At 38.4% G+C, this 22,435-nt stretch overlaps 2 protein-coding genes across 2 annotated transcripts in view; one reads left to right on the top strand and one right to left on the bottom strand.

The window, feature by feature from the left end:
• The first annotated feature begins 127 nt into the window (after positions 1 to 127).
• The window catches only part of LOC123307189 (ubiquinone biosynthesis monooxygenase COQ6, mitochondrial), a 43,262-nt gene continuing 20,954 nt past the window's right edge, over positions 128 to 22,435 (top strand). The window contains exons 1-3 of the mRNA XM_044889407.1: positions 128 to 370; positions 427 to 617; positions 1,017 to 1,250. Of these exons, the coding sequence (XP_044745342.1) occupies positions 208 to 370; positions 427 to 617; positions 1,017 to 1,250 (588 nt within the window). The 5' untranslated portion in view covers positions 128 to 207. The remainder of the gene's footprint in view (positions 371 to 426; positions 618 to 1,016; positions 1,251 to 22,435) is intronic.
• LOC123307188 (transient receptor potential channel pyrexia-like) overlaps positions 7,181 to 22,435 on the bottom strand; it is a 29,388-nt gene continuing 14,133 nt past the window's right edge. Inside the window, exon 5 of the mRNA XM_044889406.1 lies at positions 7,181 to 9,250. Coding sequence (XP_044745341.1) covers positions 7,187 to 9,250 — 2,064 coding nt within the window. The 3' untranslated portion in view covers positions 7,181 to 7,186. The remainder of the gene's footprint in view (positions 9,251 to 22,435) is intronic.

Here is a 22,435-nt window from a genome sequence, read left to right as displayed (position 1 = left end):
TCTGGAAAAGCATAGCCTACTAGAGGCATAAGGGCCATAAAGTTGAGATCTTGCTCAACCGCAATGAACTAATTATGTTGTCTCTGATCTGTCCACTGTCATAACATAACCAAAGTGTCACACTGACATAGACATAACCTCACTTTAACACTCAATTTCGGCAAGAAAAGGACTGAAGAGCCTGTAATATCTTCATTTTTTCAAAGTATGATACGCTTACCAACAACAATGAGCTGTGTGGCGTTCCCTCGAAAGATGCTGATGAAAAATTCTATGAAAAACTGTAGTCGATTCATTTCTTCTCAAACAAATTATGATATTGTTATTGTTGGTGGGGGACTAGTTGGAGCAACTCTTGCATGTGTCTTAGGTGAAAAACGATATATTTAAAATCACTAAAGTAATTTCAATGAAAGTTTTCTCTAGGAAAGAACAGTCGCTTGTCTGATAAAAGTATATTGTTATTAGAAGGTTCGAAAAAAAGGGACTGGAAGCTGCCAGAACTATATAGTAACCGTGTCTCATCATTGAATCAAGCTACTTATAATCTATTAAATGAAATAGGAGTTTGGAGGCACATACAGTCTTCAAGATATGGCACAGTAAAAAGAATGCAGGTAGATTTTTTAATCGAAATCTTGGGCTTGAATCGTTACAGCTAGATATATTGACAGTTACTAGGAGGGTGAGATTTTGTCCACATAACACTGTAGCCTAAGCTAATCGTTAGAGCTAACTGTGAACTACACAATTGATTCAATAATAATACAGGGAATATGATTTATTATTGATAATTCACACATCATTTGGTTAATGAGAAGAATGATCTACTATTCTTCTGTGTGTTCAAAGAAGTTAGATTGTTTCACTTCCGTTGTTCAATTTCCTTAGAACATATTAATGCCATCTTATACCATTATTAATCACTCGTTAAAGAGTACATCAATGAGTTTAATGTTTACAAAGTCTTGAAATGAAAAATATTCATCAGAAAGTGATATCGATATCATTTCTAGATTTGGGAAGCGAATTCCGAAGCTGTCATTAATTTCAAAGGGGACTATTCAGATGAGAATCTGGCCTACATAGTAGAGAATGATCTCACACTGCACAGCGTATATAAAGAACTTGAGAATTCGAATGTTAGTGTACTCAATGAAGCTTCTCTCCAAGATTTGAAATTATCAAAGGGTACTGAAAGTCATCAGTTAACATTGAAAGATGGTTCTGTGTTCGGTGCTAAATTATTGGTAAGTTTTTCTATGAACAGAGGAGTTTGGATATTTTCACTGTAACCGTTGTACTAGTATTTGAATACTTCTATCATAATTATTTAGAATATTTCATTGAGGGTTGAGAGAGTTAATGGATGCATATCTTATTAAATAAAAGAAAGTTGCCTAGGGAAAAATAGATGGCACATTTCCGACCTCGAGATTCAAAATATGGATAATGACCAAAACCGCATTTTTCTATCTTCTTTTGTTTTTACGTGAAAAACTCATTATTCAGCTCTTTGAATTGGTGCCTCTATTTCATAAAGTTTCAGTGATATTGAAAAACAAACGTTACAGACTACAGACCCTTTTTCATGTAGAATGCAGTGGCTTACGCGAAGGTTTTTTCAGTCCGCCACTTCAGTGATATAGTGGTAACTTTCATTTTTTTAAATATAAAGCCTTAGTTATTTTTACATATTTCAGACCCATATTTTTTTCTGAACCAAAATATTTAATAATTCGTCACGCAAAGCGTGCTGTACATTTAGTATTACATGAAAGATGATAATAATGTAATGCTTAGAAAGCTTAGGTATGCTACAGGATTTCAACAACAAATATTTTCACCCGAATTGGTAGATTGAAGTGGAATAATATAAGACTTTGAACTGGACAAACATATAATAAATACACAAATACTGTCTAAAATAAACGAAGGGCACTTTACTTTCGTGAAATTGCCATATTGGTCCTAAAAAAAAACTATTTTACCACTACAAACTTGTAAGTATACAGATCTGGTCAAGTTGAAAACTAGTATTTCGCTCTAAACTGCCTAGTCTATAGCAACTTTTTGAAATCTGGCGCATTTTATATTTATTACTACATCAATCAATAAAAAATTAAATGAATTATTTATTGTTGTGAACTCTATCTCTATCAGCAGAGACAAGAGAAAAGTTTCCCTTTCTCTATGATCTCTATGTAATTGAATGAGAAACGATTATAAGCAATGTAGGCCTCCTGCCTAACTACTTTTGAGTATTTTATATTCTATGCTAGCTACCTCAACTATAGTTGGCTGGTTACCTACTGTTTCAATACAGAAAAAAAATTCTTCTACTCAACAAATCATGGAGCGGATTTTGCTCATCAATTAAATCACTTGGCTTATAAAGACCTCAAACCTCTCCCAACTTTTTTCAAGCACCTACCTTGTTTCTTCTAGAAGAAGTACTTTCTGTTGGACGAACTGGCATAACTACATTTGACCAACAATAACCAATTCTGACTTTTTCCAATTCAATCCAATATTCCATTTGAAAAAGGAAGGAATTAATATGAAAATTAATATGTTTCGTTTCTTCGCCATTCATTCCTGATGAAATGCTCTTTACGGCATAGTTTTTCAATTAATATTTCGTGAGAAATTGAAAAGTTGATGAAAGGATAATTTAGGCAAGAAATTAAATTGACCTGGAGCTCTGAAATCTCTGAAAAGCTTCGCAATATCAATATCGATCGAAATGACATCAAAATTTGATGGGAAATCCAGACATATGATTATATGTTCATATAGTTACATCACTCAAGATTTCTGGTGTAATTTCATTAATGATCCGAGTTCACTATCAACCAGTGACTCCGACTGGGTAGCGTGAATCTTGGATTTCAGGTGACCCCATAGAAAGAAGTCCAGTGGAGCCAGATCAGGAGATCTGGGTGGCCACTCACCCTTCTTCCAATCTCGGCGTGAATAAAATTTTCATCTAAGAACTCCCAAACATTCAATTTTTGAAGAACCTGAGTATGCACCTCACGAAATAATCTTGGATTTTCATCTGACCAATACCAATAGTTATGCCGCTTTACATACAATGCCGTTAAGGTAAAAAGAACACTCGTCGGAAAAACAGATATCGAACATGTAGTTTTGATTACTCTTAATCATTTCAATGACCATTTCACAGAACCGGAGTCATCCCCATTCAGTTTCTGGACCAATCGTATATTATAAGCATGGGTTTTATGCTTTAGAGGATTCTCATGATTGTTTTGCGCGAAGCACCGGATACATCGGACAATTTCCTAGTACTAAAGGTCGGATTCATTGCTACATGACCTAAGACAGTGGCAGTCCCGTGCTTCTTCTCTTTCATGCACCCTTTTTTATGTTTTCTATTGAACTAGAATCGTCAAATCGCAGTTGCACAACATAAGCAGCTGATACATTTTTTCTAGGATATCATTCGTTGAATAAAGCCGCTTTTGTTCGCGCATAGTCGTTATTTCTTAAAAATAATTCATTTCCGCCCTTTCTTCTACGGAATACACCATTTAATTCTACTACAAATTTACAATCGCTTTGACACACTTGTAACTTTCTCAAAAATTTACGATAGACCACTTTATTGGACAAAAAATTAATAATTTTTTTTTGGACAAAAAATTAACAACATAACTACTGAATACCTTTGAAATGTGTCGGATACGAATAATATTCTCGACATAAATTCCACATTGTCTCTTTCACTATTCTCGATGTTATTCCATTATCGATTGTTATTTTGAAGGGTAATTTTAAAGTCAGATAGTACTCGAAACTATATCAGCCTGGAGGATGGAACTCTAGAACAGGTCGAGCAGTTCAAATACTTGGAAAGCTTCATGCCTTTCACATGTTTTTCTATCAGAACAACACGGATTCATTAGCAAGAGATCGGTAACAACTAATCTTGTTTCGTACATAGACATCATTTCAAATGCAATGAAAGAAAAATTTCAGGTTGATAGCATTTACACCGACTTTCAAAAAGCTTTTGACACGGTTCCACATTCGTTACTTGTTGAAAAACTTGAAGGGATCGGTGTCGGCCCTCCGTTATTGGACTGGTTGTCTGATCGTCTGCGTGATGGGTTAAGCTTAGAGATAATATTATCTCCGAGCAGTTTCTCGTTCTTTCTGGGGTTGGTCAGGGTTCACCCCTTTCTACGCTACTCTTCCTATGTTTCATAAATGATATAGGAAAATATATTAGAGGAAGTCTATTTCTACTGTTCGCTGACGATCTTAAATTGTTTAGGGTCATACGGAGTATTCAAGATTGTCTTTAACTACAAGAAGATCTTATCAATGTTGAAAGGTGGTGTGTTGACAATGAAATGCAATTCAATATCGGTAAATGTAGTGTAATGAGATTTTACAAAATTAAATCACCTATCCAGTACGATTATAAGTTGAACAATGTCAAACTGAGCTCAAGCCTAATTGTTAAAGATCTAGGAATACACCTCGACCACCAACTGAATTTGATTCAGCATATTTTCATCATAACTCAGAAAGCTATGAGGATGCTTGGATTTATTAAGAGAAAACTCAAAGATTTTAATAATATCTCTGCCTTAAAAAGTGTTTATTTTGCGAATGTCCGAAGTATATTGGAATATTCAACTGTAGTTTGGTCTCCTTATTATGAAGTACACAAAAATAATATTGAGTTGCTTACAAAATGAGTATTCCCAAGGCCTCAATAAACTACGACCACCTACACGTGTCTTTATCAATGAAACCACTATCTATAAGAAGGAATAATTTTGATGTAATGTTTGTATATAAACTAATCAATAATTACATTGATTGTGAATACTTAGTATCTAAGATAAAACTTAATGCGAAAAATGTATTCCTTAGACATAGAGATCTCTTATACATCGAATATAACCCCACTAATTATGCCATGAATAATCCGATTGCACGAGCGATAAAAGGGGCAAATGCATCGGAGATTGATCTTTTTCAGATATCTATTTTTAGTCTTAAAAGATATTTTGAAGCTATTTGAACTTGTCAACTGTTCTTGTTGTTTTTCCTATGATGTTTCTTTTTTTTTTGTAGATTTCAACATTTTTGTTTGTTTTCTTGTTAATTTTTGGAATATTGTATATCTTATTGGAAAATTGGCTTTGCTGTTTGTAATTAATAATAATAATGATAATAATTCGTAAATTGGCATGTCCGTTAAGATAAATAAATAAATAAATAAATACTAGGGCTAACCTTGACATGGAAATACACAACCGTATCAATTCGGCATCACGGGCACTCTGGACGCTAAAGGACAGAGTGTTTCAAAATCACGACCTCAATCTGAAGACCAAGACAGCTGTTTACAAAGCAGTGGTCCTCCCAACGCTTCTTTACGGAAGCGAAAGCTGGACGCCCTACAGGCGACATATTAAACAGCTTGAACCAACGCAACAACGTCATCTAAGACAGATAATGCACATCATATGGTTCCACAAAGTTTCGAATGCAGAAGTCTTGCAACGCGCGAGTTGTACAACAATTGAGACTCAAGTAACGAGGGCCCGACTCAGATGGAGCGGCCACATTCTGAGGATGCAACACACAAGATTTCGAAAAGTAGGTCTGCATGTATACAGAGGGAGCCCGGAAACCAGGAAAGGCCGGTATAAGCGGTTTAAGGATATACTGCATCAATCTTTGAAATCAGTTAATGTCAATCATAACTGGGAACAACTAGCTTTAGAAAGAACACAGTGGAGGTCTTTGGTCCATAGTTATAATGGAGACTCGAGAAGGATACAGCGGCGGCCAGATCTGGTTGGTGACTATCCATGCCCAGAGTGTGGATGAAGGATTTGTAGGTCACGGTTGGGTCTTTTTAGTCACAGGAAGGCACACAGTCGCAAGTAGTCCTAAGAAATTATTAAGTTGATCGCACCGGTAGTTTCGTTTTCGAGTCTTTTTGTAGATTTATTCTCGTTAACGAGATTCAGCAATGACTGAATGATAGGATCTTCAAAATTAGTAATCTCAATACCCCTTATCCCTATTCGAAATCAAGGGGTTGTGCTCACTCCCGCTAATGGGTTGATGTTACAGGGATGAAAAAAATGGAAAAGTTGTTATCCCTCGAATCAGTTATTGAAGGTTACGAGCGATTTTCCACATTTTCATTTTAAAGTTGGAAAATTGGTGTAAAATTTTCGTTGGACCATCCTATATATTATTTCATATAGTTCCTTGTTGGAATCATTTGATTCTGGATGGCAATGATGAAGCCCCCTGTATCGCGAAACAATATTCCGGAAGTCATTCACTAGTTAGACTCAGAAATGTCAACGTAGTCGTTTTGGTGTCTCCCATGCAAAGCTTTTCTAATCAGTTTCTGCATTTTGCTTTCTGCAGAGTGTTCGACGATTTCTGTGTGATATTGCTGCAGTCTTAACGGAGTAGAACTATCAGTATCACAGACAACTCGATGAAGTTCTGATGAAGCAGCCTTGTTCAGGAAATATTCTCGACGACCTTCAATCTCCCGAGACCACCGGTTGGACAAATCAACAATTCCTCTACCCCAAGGTGTAGTGGCAGCTCTGTCTGTTTTTGTGGTGATGTTCATGATGTTTTGTCTGCATAGTCATTATTTTTCTCTGTAAGGCTGCTAAATCGGTGCTGATCCAAGATATGATACCGAACGAGTAGCTCAGTTCTGAGCAAGCGTAGGTTCTTGCTATTTGGACTAGTTTTCATCAATCTTCTTAATCTTCCAGCAAACTCCTCCGTCAATTCTTTTTTCATCTGGCTCTGATTATTCTGTCTAGCATGTTTTATTCCTATATACTTACCCGCATCTCCTTCTCTTAATGCTTCGATTTCTCCACCTTCTTTGATTTCGAATATACCGTTTTCTGTTTTGCCTCTATTGAGAAGACGACATTTTTTCCAAACGCACACACACCGAAAATAATTCTCGCGATAAAAGCTTTTCTCGTTAAATATCTGTATTTTGGAGAGGTTGAGAAAGAATGACTTCATATGTTTACAATCAATGAAGGCAGGTTAGGTTGTAATTGCATTTGTTTTTTTATTCATTTACTCAGGATATACATTTTATAACCTATTGTGGAATAATAATTTCAAAAAAAATTCTTTATACTTTTCAAATAATTTGATAGTCTTTCTCCAAGGAAGATTGTTTGTTAACTTTAGCCCCCTTCTCGTTTTTATCCGATGATAATTGTCGATACATCTTTTCTAATCGAGTCTTAAAACTACGCGTAAATTCAATAAATTCGTTGCCAAGGTCATCCACCTGCGATCTGACCGATTTGCCCTTGGGATTTTCCGCAGCTACGTAACTCATGTAAGAATTGATTCTGGATAGACCGGGCGACACGAAAGAATTCGTATTACCACTATATTGCTCCGTTATCCTTTTCTTGAATCTCTTTCTCAACTTCTCCCTTTTTTCCACCACCAAATTGTAAATGTTGGTTATTATATATTTTGGGATTCTGGTCTCCCTCGGATCGTTAGGACGTATATACAACGCCCAGTGGTACTCGGATTTCAGCAGCAACGATTGCCGATGGAGGAATTTCATCAATTTGTTCGGGATACATATGAGGAGTTTGGAGAATAGCATGCTCTCCAGATGCGCGACCAGCTCCGCTTGGCGCACCAAACGATCCAAACCGGCGCTCTGTTGTAAGCCTTGTATGTCGCTGACAGCCAATCCGACCATAAGATTCGTCAGGATTATCGTCACCAACACGACAAACGCCAGGAACATCACTTGGGCGGTCCAGGGGAACTTGATCGGTTGGGTCTCATCGAAAAATATATCCTCGTATTCCAGCTCGCCAGACATCATCACTATAACTTTGATCAGCACTAGGGGGAGTCTCTTGAACGAATTGTAGTTGGCGAAGATGACTCCGAAACACAGGGCGAACGCCAGCAGGAGGCAGAAATAAGCCGCCATGAATTTAACGAAATTTACCGAAACCGTCGTGAACATCTGGATGTACAGACCGAAGGTCGGAAAACGACCAACGATCATCATGAGTTCCAACCACGTGAGGAATATACCGACGGCCGCGACGTGGTGTTGCCACATCTGGATGTTGGTCCGTATGTTCATCCTGGAGCTGTGCGGGTTCACGCAAGCGAAAACGCAAATTATGATCATCCATTGCAACCAGTTCTCCCACTGCTTGATGTAGGTGCGCCAACTGTGCGCTATCTGGAACAACTCCTTCCCCAACATCAGGACGTTGAGGGAGATCAGCGTGTAGCCGATGATCTTCGTGATTTCGTTCACATCGCAAAATGTGCTACCCAGTGAATTGGAGGGGGTGCAGTCTTTCAGGAAGACACCGAGGATGTAAAATGAGAATAAGGAAACGAAGAGTGAATGGTAGAATAAGCTGAATAGGAAGAATTTCCTTATCCTTCGCCATTTTAAGAATAAGAAGGTTTCGCATAAGGGATGTTTCAGGATGTCCTTGTGTCCGACCTCGATGAAATTGAGCAACAGCTCGGTTTCCTTGTGACCCATACTGGGCACCAACGCCCTGAAATCCAGTTTCAATTCGCAGTCCACGTCTCCGATCTCGTGGTCGTTCAACCTGATCGACTCGTCGAATTTCAGCAGATACTTGGGGATGACGTCGGGCGTTTTCCTGGTTATGAAATTCAAGACCGATATCCCTCCGTTGGTCCTGGCAGTCACGTCGCCTCCGTTGTTTATCAGGAACATGACGCAGTGCGAGAATTCGTTCAAGGCCGCTAGATGGAGCGCGGTGTAACCGAAGGCGTCCGGTTTGTTGATCTCCGTACCGTGTTTCAGCAGCAACCGGACGCACTCGCAGGATCTGGTCACCTTGACGATGGAGCTGTGCAGGGGGGTGCGGCCGTCGATGTCAGTGGCGTTGGGATCGGCGCCCGCCCTCAGCAGGACCTCCAGGGTTTCCGCGCATTGCGATAGGGCGGCTAGGTGGAGCGGCGTTTGGAGTTTGTGGTTCCGGGCGTTGGTGGGCGCCTTGGCCCTGAGCAGGAGGCGGCAGCATTCTGGGTCGCCCTCGCTGGCTGCCAGGTGTAGGGGGGTCACTTTGTCGAAGCCGCACTGTATGTCCACGGCGGCTCCGTGTTTGAGCAGGAGGTTGATGATCTCCGAGGATCCCAGGGCTGCTGCTACGTGTAGGGGCGTTTCGCTGAACACCTGAAATGTGAATTTTAATCTTTAAGTATAAAATATGTAGGTTATGTGACTTATATACAGGGGGATTCAAAACTCCAGGCGAGAAAGTAAGGGAATCTTGTAAGGCGAGGAATGATGATAACATTATAAAATGTGTGTATGTAGTGTTGACGATATTGGTGGGTAATCAAACTATCTCTGTCAAAACCATTCGCGGAACATCACAAAGAAGAGTATAATTATTATTATTATTATTACGAGGGTATATTGAAAAATTCTTAGCCTACTGTAGAACCAAACAAAATTTGTCAAAATATTTTAATACTCAACATATTCTCCTCTTAATTGGATACCTTTATTAAATCGAACCTGCAGCGTCTCTAGACCTTTCAAAAAAATGTTTCTTCTTGCTCTGCAAACCAGACCTCCACAGCTTTTATTACCTCCTCGTTGGAAGAAAATTTACGACCTTTTAAACTTTTTTTCAGTGAGTAAAGAGATGATAGTCGGATGGAGCCAAATCTGTTGCATAAGGGGGGTGTTCTAGTGAATCAAAACCTAAATCCCGACAAATTGTGCAAAAAAACTGAAGCAAGAATTTTTCCAGCAGATTTTTGGACACGAAACTTCTTAGGTCTTGGAGAACCAGAGTGCCGCCATTGCATCGATTGTTGCTTTGTTTCTGGATCGTATAAATGTACCCAACTCTCATCCATAGTAACAATTCGGTTTAAGAAGTCTACATCTTTTTTAAATCGAGCACAGATCGAACGCGAAGCTTCTACCCTTGCACGTTTTTGGTTAACATTCTAACATTTGGGGATCCATTTTGCAGCAATTTTTTCATGTCCAAATTGATGTGAACTATATGATGAACTTGTTCGTATGAAATATTCAGTGCTCCAGATCCGTTTTAGCCCAATTCGACGGTCTGATAAAGTCATGTCATGAACTGCATCGATATTTTCGGGGACTAACACAGAAACTGGACTTTCCGATCAGTCATCATCTTCAATGGAACATTTACCTCTTTTGAAGCTTGCAGTCCAATTTTTCACGAAGGAGATTGATCACCAAGGGTATCAAGCATATCTTTGTAAATCTGCTTACCTCTTAATTCTTTCAAATAGAGGTACTTGATAAAGGCTCGATACTCCAATTTTTCAATTTTTGCAATTTCGTTAGACATCTTTCAATTTATTGCGTTACTCTGGTTTCGTTTTTTGATCTCAAACTTCACACTGACGCTTCTAATGAGTTATTGTTCGTTGCTACGGTAACGCAATATTTTTTTTTATGCATGGAACTGGTCTAAGCTAACTAGATATCAATACATCCTCGTATCTGAACCGGGGTCGTTGTGGCTCGATTAGCCTTTCGGGAAGTGCGACCATGTAGATCTTTTGTTCTCTATGCTATTCATTCATAGAAACCCAAGGAGACCGGCAATGGTGTTGATAAAACCGACAACATGCTCAGGGGCCTTGGCCGTTACCTCGTGAGTATCCAGGACCGGTTTTCCCATACTGATGTTTCTTAAGCCAGCCAGCTCTGCACACCTTCATACTTTTTGTTCAGCTGTTTCTGCTTCTGATCCACAGAGCCTACAAATCTCATCTGCTGACTCCCCCATAGCCTGTCAGTAGTCCCACCATCACCCAAATCTCAACTCGTGGCAGCTTTAGCAGTTTTCTGTTGTAGGTCCAGAAGTGTTTCTCCAGAGGGTTATTCTGTTGATCAACTCCCATTGTTGGACCGCTGCCATATATTGCTATTTTCCAAGCCCACTGAGCACAGATGCGCTCAGGTCCAGAAGGGGTTAACCTTGATGCTCTTTTTGGAAGTTCATCGACTTTTTCATTTCCTTCAACACCACAATGCCCTGGTACCCATAGTAGAGGCACTTTATTGCCTAAGGCTAGTTGATTTATGGTATTACGGCACTCCCATGTCAGCAGAGATCCCTGGCAGTATGATTCCAGGGACCTCAGCGTGGCGTAGCTGTCCGTGGTGATATAGATATGAGCACCTTTGAGGCTCATTTTAATACATTCCTGAGCGCATACGCAAACAGCCAGTGTCTCGGTCTGTGAAATAGAGGGTTCACTTCCCACTTAGAAACATTCAGTTTAGATCATAGACAAAGGAAGGAAAGACAGACAACTCTCATTGGCCGTTTAAAACGTTGCTGGTGGCGCCCCGTTGGGCAGTAGATGGAACTAATTGTTTGAAATAGCTGTATAGTAGAAAAGGATGAAATATGTTTTCGTTTCGGAATAACATAACCTAAATTTGAAGTTCCAAAATGATTGTTACGGCGTCATGTGTACTTTTCCACGCGTCCCAAAATTGAATATAATATGAAAATATTATTGAATAATTAACGACGAAGATTTATATTACTGTCAGTGTAGTAAAAGTGTTTTGTTCCTGTACGATTGTTACGATTTACTTGTACTATTCTTGGGGATCGGTTCCCCTAAGATTCCTGCACCTCCTCGGGACCTCAAGTATATCAACGACTACGATTCTACTTGAAAACAGCCAATATCCTACTATTCTCTACTGAAGATCAGATAAAGACAACTCATCTCAAAATTTTTATTGGAGAAGTCATAGTTGCTCTGCAGGAAATAAGTCTTCGGGTGATTTGTACAGTTTGTGATCAAGGCACTACCAACGCAGCTGCTATTAAACAGTTGATCGATGAATGCCATACTAATTCTCCAGGACCTCAAGAATATCAACGACTACGATTCTACTTGGAAACAGCCAATATCCTACTATTCTACTGAAGATCAGATAAAGACAACTCATCTCAAAATTCTTATTGAAGAAGTCATAGTTGCTCTGCAGGAAATAAGTCTTCGGGTGATTTGTACAGTTTGTGATCAAGGCACTACCAACGCAGCTGCTATTAAACAGTTCATCGATGAATGCCATACTAATTCTCCAGGACCTCACTTCATTGTAAATGATCAAAAAGTTGTTGTGTTACATGATCCTCCACATTTATTGAAAAACACATGTAATGCCTTAAAGTCTTATAATATCAAATTTGAGGACCTCCCAGATGTAAGGAAGGTTGGATTACCACACTTGAAAGTATAATTATGGTGTGGGATGAATGTCGTAAAGCTGGTTTCAAATACTTGCTAACTAGATTGATGAACCAAGATCCTGTTGAGAATCTCTTCATTGTGATCAGGCAACATGGCCATGTAAATACAAATCCCACTCCATATCAATTTATATCAGCACTTGAGACCTGCTTTTTGAATCGCCTTGTTACACCTAGGAGCCATGGAAAAATTGTGAAGACGATGGCATAGATATTCTTGAAGATTTGAAAAAATTTTTGGATTTTAAATGTGACGAAAATCGAAATTATCCCACCAATTCAGTTGACTTTTCAAAATTTCAAAATATAAAACCTCCCAATAATATTGCTGAAATTGATGACGAAGCTCTTGTTTATGTAAGTGGGTATTTTATAAAAAAAACTTTTGGTATATTGTGTCATCAATGCAAAGAATGTCTTTTAAGAACTCAAGTTTGAGAGTTTCATATGTTTACAATGTTTTAAGGAATATGGTGATGACAAGAGGTGTTTACGTTATGTTTGTGAGCAATTTTGTATATACGTTGCTCATATGCATGATGTAATCGTTGCAATTTTAGAAAGTCAGAAGAATTCAATTAATTATGTGTAGTCTTCAATCTGGATGTTCTTTTCTTCAATAATTTGGTTATACAAAATAATATATAATCTGACATTACTAAATTATTTCATTACTTTTTGTTTGAGAAAACTCAATGTGTATTAATTAATATAATGTTTAATAAAAAGTATTTTGATATTTGTCGATTATCATTTCTAAAAACAAGTATTACAAGAAGACAACCTCACTGAAGATTGATAATAAACTGGAAGTTACAGTTTATTATCAATTTTCAGTGGAGTATTAATTCAAATTGTTTGATTGTATGATTTGAGGCGCCAAAATGCGAATTCAAAACGATCAATGCGCAACCTGGTGCCAATTTTCGGAACATGTTAGTTCGCGTCTACTGCCGATAAGGGCGCTTCAATCACGCGTAATTTATTTTACCACTGAGTCGGCACTCTTTTCCTTCTTTCTCTATGGTTTAGATCCATATGCGCCAATGCCGGTGTCCCTTTTTGATTTTGATCCGTCAGAAAACCACGTGGAGGACTTTTTGTCCAAACGATTTACGAAACTTATTGCACTAGGACGGTCAGCTATGACCGTTTCAAAGGCTTTTCGAAATTTAAGATGATTGGCATAACTTCCCACGGTTTTGCCAAGACGTTTGAGTGCAGTTGATTGCAAGGAGGAGTAATATCTCCCCTCCTATAAAGCTTGGTAGTGGATGAACTAGTGCTGAAGCTATATAAGCTACATAATGATAATGGCGCCGACTAGTACGGTTGACAAAAGTGAAGCTCTCACAACGGAGCTGAATAAAATTAATAAAAGTATATTGATCGACATTTTGGTGCAGCGATCAGTGCCGGATAGTGTTACCAATAAAGTAGTTAAAAAATTTTTCGAAAAGTTCTTCGAGGAAACGAGCAAACACGAAACCTCCTCTCGCCCGGTTGGTGACGTGCCTGTTCTAACAAATAAGTGGCGGATGATTATGGAAAATGAGCATCTGACGAAACAATTTGTATTGTGCCAGCAACTAAATCATGAGTTGAATAAAAGAATCAAGGATCAAGAGCTTATAATTAAACTCTTACAAAACAGTGATTTGAAAGGTAATTCTAACCTAAGTCCAAATTCTGATAACAATGTTGGTCCACCTCCTACAAAAAACATAAACAACATTCCTACTGTGGATATTCCTCCTCAAGTAATAAATATCCGTGATGGCCTTGACCCTGAGATGAGTAGTTTATCTGGAAATGTGGCCATTCGCATGAATATAAACAAATTTGAATCTAGGGGATCTAATCGGCGTAGTCCTGATGTACCGATTAAACTGATGTCAAATTCTGACAAGTATAGTCGTATTCGGGTTCGGCTTTCTGACAGTCCGAGAATTGTTCTAGGACTGCGCAAAACTCTTGCGCCCTAGTATTAAATCCTCTGCGCAGTTCTAGAACCATTCTCGGACTGTCCGAAAGCCGAACCCGAATACGACTTATGTCAGGGTGGAACCTGATATGACACACTCTGACATTTCAGGGTTAAAAACAAGAACAAAAGTAAACAATAATAAACTTTTTACTGGTAAAGCCTCAGTTTCAAACTCTAAAATAAAAGGAGCTCCAAAGTTTATCAATATCTACGTTGGTAGAATTCTTGGAGATGTTAGTGAGGAGGATATGGAGGAATTTCTCATGTCTACTTGGCCTGATATCATTATAAAGTGTTCCAAATTAGCCAATAAGGGTAAAAACAGTAGCTTCAGAATAAGTTTTGACTTATCACATAGACAGAGCGTGTTGGATGAGACTAAATGGCCTAGTGGAGTTTTACTTAAGCAATTTTTTCGACCCAAAAGCACGAGAGAAAACTCAATCACTACTCAAGAACGAGAAAATAACTCTGTGTCATTTAAATGCTAGGGGTGTTGCTGGAAAAGAATCCTTTTTTTGAAATGCTACTTCATATTTACGAAAATACTCAAGTTATGTCAATAACCAAGCACTGGCTAAGTCAGGAAGAAGCTGAAGTTTTTTCGCTGGAAGGATGGCAGCTGGCTCACAGCTACAACCGTAAACATTTTAAGAGGGGTGGTGTTTTAACGTTGTGTCGTTCCCATTCACCTTTTGTTTGTCTAGATGAGGTAAATAATTTATCTCTAGATTCACATTGTGAAATTTCTGCAATAAAGCTATTACAGTATGATTTGATATTGATTTCAATTTATAGAGCACCTAAGAGTGATTTTCATATGTTTTTTGATAACTTTGAAAAGATTTTTAGAATACTTAGTACTACTCAGTGCAGAGTTGCATTCCTTGGGGATTTCAATCTACTTTTTAACTCTCCTGACAAGAATTGTAACTCTTTTTGTGATATCATGAATTGTAACGGTTTTGTTCGTACTATTTTTGAGCCAACTAGGGGGCCGAACTGTATTGATAACATATTTATAAATTTTGGTGGGGACTCTGGTGGTCATTTTTCCAGGGTGGTGGAGTTCGAGTTTTCCGATCATCGTGCCCAGTTGCTGGAGGTGAACATTCCGGCGGGGATGGTGGATGATACTTTGGTAAAGTCTTTTCGGCCTTTGACTGAACAGGGTATGTTTTCTTTCCATAATGTGTTGTCTTCTCTCTCGTGGAGTTTTTTGTATGATGGCGGTGGTACCGTTAATGACCGTTTTGGTGTGTTCGTTGATGTCATTACCGATGCATTCCAATTGTGTTTTCCTTTCAGGATGATGAAATCTAGGGGCAAGGATGGGGGTGTACGCTGGTTCACACGTGAACTAAAGAGTATGCGCGATGACCTTCATTTGCTAAATGATATGTATTCCCACTTTCGAACTGATGAGTTAAAAAGAGCTCGTAATAATTTTAGGTTAAAATATAAGCGAAGAGTGAAACAGGTCAGGATTGAGGCTAATGATAATATTATCAAAAATTCTAATAATGTTGCTAGGACTATGTGGTCGCTGATAGGGAGTAGAAATGATTCGCGAAATGGAAACGGTCTGAACTTTTCTTCAGGTGAGTTCAATAACTTTTTCGCATCCGCTGCCCATGAAACTTTGAAAGATCTGGGTGATCAGGTTTTCGACCCTGTAGGTATAATTCCTGTGGTGGAGAATACTGCTTTTTCCTTCTCGGAGGTTACATTTAATGATGTCAAGGATGCGATTAATTCCTTGAAACCTAGTAGGAGCAGAGATTTCTATGGACTTTCTCCAACGTTGATTGAAAGAAATATCAATGGTTTTGTGGAACCCCTTACCAAACTATTCAACTTATGTATTAAGGAAGGTACTTATCCCGACTGCCTCAAGATATCGAAGGTCATACCCTTGTTTAAGAAGGGTGAAGTTGGTGATATCAAAAACTATAGACCAATTTCATTAGTCCCAGTTTTCTCAAAAATCTTTGAAAAGCTCCTATGCTCTCAGTTACTTGCTTATTTTGAGGTTAATGACTTGTTCAGCGGTCATCAGTTTGGTTTCAGAAAGGGTAGAAATACTCTTGATGCAATACTGAAATTTATTGAGAACGTATTTCATTGTTTTGAGGAGGGTAAGTACTCCATCTCCTTATTTTTGGACGTAGCGAGAGCCTTCGACTGTGTGGATCACCGTGTTCTGCTTGGTAAGTTGAGGGCTTATGGATGCTCGGAGAGCGGTTGTGAGCTTATCGGCTCTTACTTGATAAACAGATTCCAATATGTATTCAGCGATAATACTTGGTCAAATCGAGAAAAAATTAACTACGGGGTGCCCCAGGGTTCTATTCTTGGACCTCTATTATTTTTTGATTTTTATCAACGATCTGCCATTGTTTATGGGCAACTATTTAACAATTCTTTTTGCTGATGACACAACTGTCTCCCTGGCATCTGATTCTCTGGCTGCCTTGCTCGAGCGAGTTGTGGCTGCTCAGTCGAGGGCTCTCGACTGGTTTACCTCCAACAGGTTGGTGATAAATGAGCAGAAGACCATCAGGCTAATTTTTTCTTTGAGAGAGATTGATTCTCCTGACCTAAATGGTAGTACGAAGTTTCTGGGCCTAACACTGGATAGTACTCTCAAGTGGGGTGTCCATGCTGACCTGCTCGAAGGGAGATTGTGTAGGAATATATTTCTTCTCAAGAGTCTGTCAAACCGCCTATCTCCTAGTATTCTTAGAACAGCTTATTTCGCTTTAATAGAATCTCTTCTCAGGTATGGAATTCTTGCCTGGGGGAATTCTTCTTCACGCGATAGAATATTTGGTCTTCAGAGGAGAGCCGTAAGAGTCGTCTCTGGCCTTAATTATCGAGCTGATTGCAGACTTTCGTATGTTCAGGGTGGTTTTCTCACCTTCCCCTGTTTGTTTATTCTGGAAGCCTTAATTTTTGCGCACAACAATGTTGGCCATTTTGCGTTGAATGCAGATTTTCACGATTACCCTACGAGAGGCAGGCATCTACTCCGCAGTGATTTCTGTCGTCTCACTAAAACGCAAAATGGGCCATTTTATATGTCAATGAAGCTTTATAACAAACTTCCACCCACCGTGAGGGCCTTTAATCCAAACGTTTTCAAAAATGCCGTAAAGGCGCTGTTATTGAAGTGTGCCTTTTATAACATGGATGAGTATTTAAGTTTCGATTTCGCGGGAGTTTGGCCCTCTAGTTAGCTTAGTATGTTTTTAATGCATTGTGATATTTTTTTACCATTTTTAATGATTTTGTGACGAGTGTAAACATTTTTTCTAAATGTATTTGACACAATAAAGTATCTATCTATCTATCTATCTATCTATCTATCTATCTATCTATCTATCTATCTATCTATCTAACGGAGAAGGCTTCGAATGTTTAGGCTATGCCGATGATATAGTCTTAAGTCCAGGCACAAATAGAAGAGCAGGTTGGTGAGGTGACGCAGGGTGACGCAGCTTTTTCCTGCGCTGCACGTACTATCTGACAAGTCACTGTCACGCTTTAGGCCCGGCGCAAATAGAATCGCAGGTTGGTGAGGTGACGCAGTTTTTTCCTGCGATGCACGTACTATCTGACAAGTCACTGTCACGCTTTATTTGCGCAGTCTTGATCTTTTCTATGTTTTACAAAAACTCAATCTGCGTCACCTCACTAACCTGCGTTTCTATTTGCGCCGGGCCTTATTTGCGCGGTCTATGTTTTACAAAAACTCACGCTGCGTCACCTCACTAACCTGCGTGTAGCTTTGCTGCGCTTTGAATGCGTGTAGCAATCAATCTAGGGAAGGTACAGTTAATGAGGGAATTAAAAGTCTGAGAGCCGAAGAAAATTCAATGAAATAGGCAAGAACAAAAAGATTTCTTTTGTCTGGGTTCCAGGTAACTCAGGAATCAAAGGAAACGAGGAAGCTAACACACTCTCCAGTAAGGGAGCATGAATGCCACTTACTTGCTCAGAGGTTTTCTGTAGTATAGGAAAATGCACGTATAATAAGGCGTTTTTGTGGAACTGAGAAACAAAAAGATAAACACTCTGGAGGAATCTTCCAAAAAGAGAGAGAGGGAAAAAAACTTTATTGACCAGTCAGTCAAACGGCTATCGACCTAGGTCTTCCAGCCAGTTACATTTGCTTATATTAAACAAAAATAGTATATTATATTAAAAAAGTTATTATAACGATTTCAAATATTCGAAAGCTGGTAGCAGAGGTAATTTAGCTTTAGTTTCTCCATGGTAATGATGTATCAATGGGTCCACAATATATCTGTTCGTATGATTTGAGATGAACTTTTTGCCAAGTTGGTTTATTCTATCCAGTATAGGTTCTATATTCGTTGTGTCATATAAGAGTTGGTTTGACGGATTATGCATTGGATTGTTAGGGTTTCTCAGTTTAGTTATTTTTCTTAGGCAAGTTCTTTCTGCTACTTCGATGTTTTTAAGTGTTGTTTTCGGGGTATTCAGTAATGTCGAAGAGCCATACTCCAATAAAGGCCTGCAGATCATCTTATAAATTGTTGTTTTGATGCTGATTCCTGAGTTTTTGTAGGTAAGCGATCTAAAGTGTCCGGCTCTGGTGATGGCTGCTTTTTTTTGTGTTTTAATATGTGTTTTGAATCTCAGTTTGCTATCTATTTGAATGCCAAGGTACTTGCACAGGTTTGTGGGTATGACCATGTGATTTCCGAGTTGGATATTTTTGGAGTTTGCATTGATTTTATGGTTGAAAATTATTAATTTTGATTTGGATTTGGCTGTATTCTACAACGCCTCATCCATGCTACAGTGACGTCTGTGAGTTCTTGTAATTTATCCATGCATTTGTCAATTGTTTTATCATGAGTAATTGAAGCTGTATCATCGGCAAATTGTAATATGTAAGCTTGTTCGTTGATTCGATGTTCTCTTAGGTTGTTGTGATTGTACATGTCATGACAGTATAAGTTGTATAGCAATGGAGAGAGAGTTGAGCCTTATGGGAGACCTTGTTGTGGTGTGAACTGCTCTGAAATTTCGTTTTTTACACGAACCTGAATAGTTCTTTTCTTGTTACCCTGTATGTTTGATGTTAGGATTAGTAAAGGGTGAGTGGTTGAATTTTTGGTTTTGAATCCAAACTGGTATGGTGGAACAGCTTCTCCTAGCTTAGTACGAATCCTCTCTGATAGAATTTTCTCAAACGTTTTTCCCAGTACAGATAGCAATGTGATGGGTCGATAATTCTCTAGCTTAGAGTGGTCCGTTTTAGCCTTTGGAATGGTATTTATAATGCCTTTCTTCCATTCGTTGGGAAAGTAAGAGTTTTGGATGCAGAAGTTGTATATTTTTATTATTGTATTGTGAATACTAGGGTCCAATTTCCTCAATATTCTCCTGGGCAAGTTATCGTAACCGGGGGCTGTGTTTTTTCCGTGGTTTAGAGCTTTATAATATTCTTCTTCTGTTATAGGTTCTATGTTAGCTTCTGTTTCTGTGCAAGGAAAGCTGGGTTGGTACCAGTACTCTACTGTTTTTTGTGGTCTTCATCGAAATCTCTGTTAATAGTTTTCCTGTAGATATTTTGGAAGTGTTTTGCAAAGGCTTCTGTAATCTCTCTGTCGTTTGTCGTAGTTTTTCCGTTAGCTTGTATAGGGTTACTTAAGTTGTGGGTTGTGTATTTAGATAATTGCTTAATTGTTCTCCAGTATGTTCGTCCTTTCTGATCTTCAATTTCCTTACATGCTTGTAGGTATTTGTGGGATCTGTAGTTGTTGATTAGCTTTTGGATGTCTTTATTGAGATTGTTGAACTTTGTTTTCAGGTTTGAATCCTTATTGATACTGTACTCCCGATATAGTTGTTTTTTAACCCTGATTAGTTTAATAATGTATGGAGGAAGTGTTTGACTATAATACTTCTTCTTCAAAATTGGGGTTTGGTGTTTTATTATTCTTGCCAGTGTACTATGAAACAGTGTAATATATGCTGGTGTGACTTCTGCTTCTAGGTTTATTTCTTCCATTACTTGTTTGTTGACTTCCTCTGTGTTGCATTTTTCAAATAAAAATTTGGTTTCTTGAGGGTATTTCAAGGGATTTTTTTTAGTATCTATTGTGAACTCAATCGCCAGATGATTCGAGCCTAAGTCAGGAGTGAGCTTAATTCTTAGGATGTTATGCTTAATATTTCTTGTGCACAATATCATGTCAGGTGTAGAGTCTGGGTTGTTTTGCATTAAGAATGTTGGAGGGGTCTCCAGTATGGTGAAGTCAGAGTTTCTGAGAAAGTTGTTTAGCTGTACCTTTCTTCGAGTATTTATATTGAAGTCTCCCAAAATGATGCAATGTTTGTACTGAGATGCTTTAATGAGCAGGTTCTCTTCGATCAGCCGACTAGAGTGGTGCATGTAAATCAAGAATATGTGAATTTTATCGTCTTTGAAGGGGATGGTGAAATGTAAAACATCGTTCCAAGCATTATTCAGATGTGGTGGGTTGCTTTTTCCTATTTGAACCATTTTTTCAGCCATTACTAGTGCTCCTCCCCGGATGTTTTGATTCAAAACACTTCCGTGTTTAAATATCGTTCTCCAATCTCTGTAGTGAAAGTTGCTGTTTTCTCTTGTCTTGGTTTCTACAAACATTGCACAGTTTATGTTGTTGTTTTCTATATAATGGCGTATCAACTCTTTTTTGTTATTGATACTGTTTATATTACAATAGACTGCCTTAATCATTGATAGCTTGATGGAGTTGTACCCCTTCTGAGGGTTCAGTGTCAATTGATCTGGGCTCTTTATTCATGTCGAACATAAGCACATAGAGACGGTTCCCCACGAAGGTTGGGATAGTATTTATTCTATATGTTTCCATGAATCGCTTCTGCAGTTTCTGAATGAGTGCTTGTCTATCGGAATTCTTAGGTTTGTTAATTTTGTTTATGTATGTTTCAATTATGTAATCGTGTATTGTGATGCTTTTGTGAATTCTACTCGTTTCGGTTTTGTCTTTGTCCATTTCTGAGCTTTTTTCGTTGATTGACCTTATTTTCACGTTAGGTATCCCATCTATAGGTTTTATTGGTCGTTTGGGACATTTTGTTGACCATGGAACGTGGTCTGTTGAATTGCAAGCATTACATTTTCGTGGTAAGTTCGTTTCGCATTGGTTGTCTCTATGATTCCCTCCACATTTGTTGCATTTAATTGGTTCCTTACAGTCCTCGGTTCTATGTGTGAACTGTGAGCATCTAGTGCAGGGTATGGGAATAGGGTCTGGTGGATAACTGGGTTTTACTACATAGTGCCTGCATTTGTAATAAATCCCTTCATTAATGAGTCTCTCGTAAGATGCAATATCTCCTGTTATCATTCTAATGAACAGTGAGGGCCGGTTTGTTTTTTTTGAGATGATCCTCTTGCAGTAACGATATTTTATTTGGTTTTTGGTCAATAACGTAGCAATTTCTTGTTCTTCAATTTCTATCTCTACATGTGAAATTACAGCAGAGTACGATTCAGAGGATCTTATTGGATTATGTGTTGTATTTCCCATTGTTTCTGTAAAATTCGTTATGATTCCATCCTTTTTGAGGTGTTCCAGAGCTTTAATTAAATTGACTCTTGTATTGTCAGATTTGATTAGGAATCCTTGCCTTGTTGGTGTTATTATATCTGTGTTGTCGGGTAGTATTTTTATCCAAGCGTTCGCAATTTGTATTCTAGTTGTGTTGGGTAGTGTATTCATATGGAATAAATTTTTGAATGTTTTGTGCATTGTATTAGGTTTGATTGCCTCTTATATCATTGTCAGTGTTCATGTTTCGAGCTTGCCTGTTTTGTTTATTTGTTTTTTCTGTTTGTTGTGTATGTGGGAGATTCGTACGCACACATGTGCCATCTTCGGAATTCCCATCGGGTGTTTTTTGATAGTCTATGCGATAAACTGTCGCTGGTGTCGCCGATGCTGACTCAGGTGCAGATGGAATTGTTTTTTTCTTAGGGCTACGCAATGTTGGAGAGTTAGGATTCCTGTTTTTTCTCCTTTTATGGCGTACCTTCTTCCATGTACCATTG

This window comes from Coccinella septempunctata, chromosome 2, assembly GCF_907165205.1.
Source record: "Coccinella septempunctata chromosome 2, icCocSept1.1, whole genome shotgun sequence".
Classification (NCBI taxonomy): domain Eukaryota; kingdom Metazoa; phylum Arthropoda; class Insecta; order Coleoptera; family Coccinellidae; genus Coccinella; species Coccinella septempunctata.
Note: the sequence above shows the minus strand (reverse complement) of the source record. Positions and strands in the feature narration are given on the sequence as shown.